This window comes from Boleophthalmus pectinirostris, unplaced genomic scaffold, assembly GCF_026225935.1.
Source record: "Boleophthalmus pectinirostris isolate CB_2022bp ecotype Guang Dong unplaced genomic scaffold, ASM2622593v1 HiC_scaffold_16, whole genome shotgun sequence".
In the NCBI taxonomy this organism is placed as follows: domain Eukaryota; kingdom Metazoa; phylum Chordata; class Actinopteri; order Gobiiformes; family Gobiidae; genus Boleophthalmus; species Boleophthalmus pectinirostris.
In genome coordinates this window covers 8,649,880-8,655,865 of record NW_026571095.1, presented here as the reverse complement: position 1 = coordinate 8,655,865, position 5,986 = coordinate 8,649,880, and the positions used below count along the sequence as shown (strand labels likewise).

General features: G+C 40.8%; 1 protein-coding gene across 3 annotated transcripts; it reads left to right on the top strand.

The window, feature by feature from the left end:
• Nucleotides 1-446: 446 nt before the first annotated feature.
• On the top strand, nt 447-3,206 carry LOC129408420 (piggyBac transposable element-derived protein 4-like). 3 transcript variants are annotated; one of them, XM_055152102.1, is made up of 4 exons: nt 447-685; nt 971-1,048; nt 1,321-2,545; nt 2,627-3,206. In XM_055152102.1, the coding sequence occupies exons 1-3, from the start codon at nt 510-512 to the stop codon at nt 1,745-1,747; spliced, it is 681 nt and encodes a 226-aa protein (XP_055008077.1). In that variant the 5' UTR covers nt 447-509; the 3' UTR covers nt 1,748-2,545; nt 2,627-3,206. The 3 variants fall into 3 exon arrangements, with proteins under 3 accessions (XP_055008077.1, XP_055008075.1, XP_055008076.1); XM_055152100.1 differs by lacking the exon at nt 447-685 and having other exon boundaries at nt 729-1,048; nt 2,627-3,102; XM_055152101.1 differs by lacking the exons at nt 447-685; nt 971-1,048 and having other exon boundaries at nt 1,104-2,545; nt 2,627-3,102.
• Nucleotides 3,207-5,986: the final 2,780 nt, after the last annotated feature.

Sequence of the window (5,986 nt, the reverse complement as noted above, 5' to 3'; positions counted from 1 at the left end):
GCTACTGTCTATGCTAAACGAAAGAGTTAGCATTTAATTGGCACTTTGGTCAGCCAATAGAGTGCAAGTTTTCGGTTACTAAAGCCCCACATCGCCAATCAGTGGTACAGAACTCAGAAAGTTTACTCCCCACTTCCCCTCGTGCACAATCACCCAAACTTGATTACAGGCGCGGAGTGATATTTTCCCTTACAGTCAACGAGCCAATGAACACAATGACATATCACAAGCCATGGTTTTCTGTATACCTGCGCCGCTTGGATGATGCGTAACCGCCGGCACAAACGCAAACAGACTGTGTGCGTAAAGCGTGCGTCTTTTACGCAGCCAATGGTTACGCGTTACGCACTAGTGACGCTTTACCTAATAGCCAATGGGCAGTTAAAAAAAGAGTTTATATATACAGTTTGAGGTGTTTACTGTACACAGTACATCAGTACAGTATAGTACAGTAGTATAGTACAGTACATACTCCGTGCGTGTTGGTGCTCTGCCTTTGTTTCAAAGTTATGGCTAAACGAACAGAGAAGACGCGGTTTTCAGCCTTGGAAGCTGCGGAAATATGTACGAGAAGGCTGAGTGACACCTCGGACCAGGAGCTGTCGGAACCGGAGAGCGATGTGTCCGCGGTGGACTCAGTGGAAGAAGAAATGTTTTTTGAGGGATTGGATGCCATTTTGGATCGGTAAGTGTATTTATTTTCCCCGCTATAAATATAAAATGTAAAATATTGTAAAATGTAATAAAATATCAGATACCTAAACAGCATTTATGTACACCGTGCACACTGGGGAGGCGCACTTTTAGTTAGTTTTTTGGATCAGACTTCTAATCTCTAATTACTGTAGATAAGGGCATGTAGGCCCAGAGTAAAACAAGTATACACATAATAAATGGTGAAACAATAAGTTGCAGCATCTTATAATATGGCATACATAGTGGCAAATAAACACTATTCTTTCTTTTACAGGCAAAATGACTCTGACCCTGATTGGGAACCAGACACTGAAGTTTTGGCTGAGGTGCATGTGGAAATTGATGACCCTGAGTAAGTTACTTTATTTGATCAATAAATGCAATGTATTTTGAGTGCATTTGTTACAGTATGAGACTATTTTAGGTGTATACAATGTTGGAATGAAGTTAGTTGCAAGGTGTAAATATGGTGTGAATGTTTGTGGGGGAGGGAGGCAAGTGTAAGTAGTGGTTGAATATTATACAGTAGTAGAATAATAGTCTGTAGAGCAATCTGTATAGTAGCATTTACTGTTTACAAATCATTTATAGTATTATAATATGTTTTTGTTGTTTTCATTTTAGACTGACTTCAGTGCCTGCAGCCGAACCAGAGCCGGGCCCTTCCTCAAAGATTCCCCGGGTTGAGAAAACAGCAAAAAGAGGCAGAGGACGGAGGAGGGGCAGAGGCAGAGGCAGAGGTGCAAGACCATCTTCACCTTCCACAGGACGTTGGAACAATACAGAAGTGGCGGATTTCACACCTACCCCCCTTCCCTTTTGTCCTACACGTACTCCTGGACCTCAACTCATTAGCACATCTGACTACACATGTCTGGAACTGTTCCAGCTGTTTTTTTACTGGTACTGTGTTATCGACACTTATCAGAAACACAAATATGCATGGCCAATCAGCATACAGAGCATGGACGGACATTGCGCTTCAAGACATTTTCTCTTTTTTGGCACTTGTTATATACATGGGATTCGCAAAAGTACCTTCACTTACTGATTACTGGAGAAGAGGAAAGTTGTACAGCCTACCATTCCCTAAATCAGTTATGACCGGAAAGAAATTCTTTTCTATTATCCGTGCTCTCCACTTGAGTAGTCCAGAAGAAGATGCCAAAAATGAAGGAAAAAGAGGCACTGAAGAGTTTGACCGCTTGGGCAAGATCAAACCACTGTATACTGAGATAAGAGATGCATGCCGCCAGAATTACCAACCTGGTCAGCATATCGCCATTGATGAAAGGATGGTGGCATCAAAGGCAAGAGTGAGCTTCAAACAATACTTAAAAAGCAAACCTGTAAGGTGGGGCTACAAGTTATTTGTTTTGGCAGACTCAAAATCAGGCTACACATGGGACTTCTTTGTTTATGAGGGCAAAAGCTCTCAGGCCAGCAAGAACGGGCTGAGCTATGACTCTGTTATGACCCTTTTGGACACATCTCTACTGGGCACAGGCTATAAACTCTATGTAGACAATTTTTACACTAGCCCTATTCTATTCCGTGACCTTCTGAAAAAAAAAGTGTCAGCCTGTGGCACAATAAGAACTAATAGACAAGGATACCCCAGGACAACAGAAAATACGCTGGACTCCAGAGCTCCCCGTGGCAGTATAAGGTGGATTCGTGAGGACCCCTTGCTCTTTGTCCAATGGAAAGACACCCGTGATGTATTCATCTGCTCCACCATGCACACTGCCCATGGAGAGGAGACAGTGGAGCGCCGGGTAAAGGATGACACAGGCTGTTGGACTATGAAAGATGTGCCAGTTCCACCAGCCATCAAGGACTATAACAGGTATGTATATGATATAATATTGCTTCATCCCCTCTCAGTTTTGTACTTGCTTGTTGCTAACGTATTTGTGTTTTTCCTTAGGCACATGGGAGGCGTTGACCTATCCGATGCATTGATCGGATATTATGAGGTTTTACACAAAACCAAAAAATGGTACAAGACTTTTTTTTATCATTTTGTGGACATTGCTGTGGTGAATGCCTTTATCCTTTATAAAGGACAGTGCACGTTAAAGGCTAAAATCCCAATGCACCAAAAGGCATTTAGAGAAACCCTTGTATTGGAGCTGGCAGAGGCAGGAGCCATCAGTACAGAGCGGGAGGAGGAGAGTAGGAAAGAGACACATCATCGTCTTGTGCACATCGTCGCAAGTGGTGACAAGACCCAAGGAAGACTGAAATGCAGGAAGTGCCATGCGAAAACGGCTGTAAAATGTTCAACCTGTGACGTGCCCCTGTGTTTCCAGCCACAAAGGGACTGTTATAATGACTGGCACAAAGAACAAGGACAATAGAAAAAAGTGTTTTTACAGTTTGCAGTGTGTGTGTGTGTTTACAGTTTGAATTGTGTTTGTTTACGGTTTGAAGTGTGTTTGTTTACAGTTTGAAATGTGTTTGTTTACAGTTTGCATTGTTATATACATTTGTAAATATACATTTATTTTGACCCATAACACTTGTTTTGACTATATTTTATATATAAATATACATTTTATATTGTGTTTTGATATGCTATATATATTTTCATAAGGAATAGAGCAGCTTGGTGTGTAGATAAAGATTCCTCTAAGTGTGAGCTTTCAGTAGAGCCCTCATTGATGTCTGTGGGTTGAAGCATTCAAAAGTTATTGCATTTTTTCCAAACGTTCTCCAAATGTCTCCATTTGGATAGGTTTGGATAGGTTTGGATAAATTTGGATAAAGCAAAAGTCCCTCTGGAAAACGCCTAAATATACTAGCAATAAAAGTAGTCTAAAATCCTCATTTTTATAGATATTCTCATCAAATTTGAAATGTAAGAGGTCAACATGGTTTTCAATAGAAATATAGAGTGTTTCAGTCCCCAGCTACCTACTGCAGCTTTCTACACCTTAATTTTAACAAAAAAATTTGGGCGAGGATGAGAAAAATAATTTTTTAGGTGTGTGCCAAAGTGTATAAATACCTACCAGACATACTTAGAGTGATTCTTACACCTGTGGGTGAAACTATTGGGTGTTACCTTACAAAAAAACCCAAACTTGTGTATATGCAACTGAGGGTTCACTCATGGCAATCATTTTAGTTTGGAGAGGTCAGAACAAGAGTGATTTCACAAAAATGGCCTGGAATTCTAAGAGGTTAAAAAGAACCTAAGAAGTTAAAGTACATAAGAAGACAAAATGAACATCTTTGGCTCAAGTTTGGTGATGGGTTGAAAAAAACTGTGAAGTAAATGTCATGTAAACTCTGATATCAGTATCGCTTATCATATTGAAAGTGAAAAATATGTTACAGTCCATCTTTCCTGGCTGCCCTGAGTCTCATTGACACTGTGCACATGCTGTATTTGAAGTCAGAGCTCTAGTGTCCTGCCACATCTGTGTGAGAGACCTAACCTCGGCTCTCTGAAGGGAATCTACTTACAAAGAAAACCCTGCTTATATTTTCTCTGCTTGTGTGTGTTGGAGGACAACTCATGGATCTGTCAAGGCACAGACCATAGAGTGAAAGATGTATTAATAACCTGGAATAACCACGGATATGCCCCAATTAGTAACGCACCAGCAGCAGGCCTATAGATGGGAATCCTCAAAACAAATCACTCAACTGGGTTTAAACTGGGTCTGATAAACCTATATGTTACGGCTCACAGCCTGTCTCCAGCTCTTCCATTACTGTATCTTCCATATTTGCATGTCCTGTGTGGTACCTGCCATCTGCGGGGCGTGGTTCCGTCGCTGTGAGTTGGTTCCGACGTCCGTTGTGCTGTAGTTGGAGGATTGACGTCCCGTTCCTCCGATCCCTTCCTACACATCCATCACCTCAACCAATAAAAGTGCAGTGCGCCTGTCCCTCCTGGCGACTGGATGACAGTTTCAGTTGGTCACTCTCACTGACAGACGTTTGCTAGTTGCCTTCCATTTGTTATTGTAAAGTGTGTGTGTTTATTCGGACTGTAGGGGTCGTTATCAACCTATATTTTTTGTTAGTATTGCCAGTTTGGCTCGGCCCTTGGGCAGTTGCTTCTTGTTTGATGTTAACCCTCTCAGGCTCAAATTAAATTTTACTAACAGGAAAAAATCTGATATTTGGGGAAAATTATCATATGGGGTAGTAATGTACAATCCTGACTTTTTTTTTTGAGAGACCTTCACATCCAATGCAATCTAGGATGTTGCAGATTTGCAGAATTGGTCAGGTGAATTAACACTGAAGACTGAAAATGATATGAACGCTAACTTTATGTGTATACCACTTTTCATAACAATGAAAACATTAAAGCACAGTGTAACAGCTTTACAGTGGCAGAACAACATCACTTTTTCGTGTGGTACTCCAAGAACATTTTTTTTATCTTTTGTAAACAACAAAAGTACTTTGCACTTCTGGCAGGCCGTTTGCGTGCAGCCATTCTTGCACAGTCTGCATCGTCCACGTTTATCAGCATGGATGGGAAATAAGGCTCCTGAGTAAAAAAAAAGTATGGATCCTAAAATATGGATTTGGACTAAGAAGGTAATTGGCATTTAGTTGTTGCAAATCTGCAACGTCTGCCTGGAGAGGGTTAACCTACCCCATTTTAGGAGTTGTTTAGTTACCTTTGGAAATTCTGATTTATCAATTTTTTTGTAATTGTACTTACCTACGTTCACTTTATAAAAGCCATTTACTTTACATCATATCTGGTTTGTGTTACTTTTCTTTGTCCCTAGCACTGGGTTGTAACATATTGGCCTCCAACCACAGCACAACGGACGTCGGAACCAGCTCACAGCGACGGAACCACACCCCACCAATCAGATGACAGGTACCACACAGGACATGCAAATATGGAAGATACACATGGTAAAACAAACGGGGAGCGCCAGATGATGCGGAGCTGGAGACAAGCCGCGAGCCGTAACACTATAGTATAAACTTTGTGATACTGAGTTAAAAAAAGTTGTGTAATAAGCAGTATTGGTTAGTGACTGTACAAGACGTCTGTACTACAATTTTTAATTACTTGCATTATTTTTGTTTTTTGTGCAGGAAAACAGAGGAGAAAAAAAAGAGTAAAATGTTTCACAATGCAAAACCCAACTTACTTATTAAATTGCCTATTATAACTAGTATAACTACATTACATTAGCCATTACAGCAGCAGTGAAGCAAGTCACTTCTAAAAACTCACCTGTTCAAACTGGCATTCCCTCCACAATTCCCCCGTTATCTACAGTGTCACTTTTTATTTGAGCAA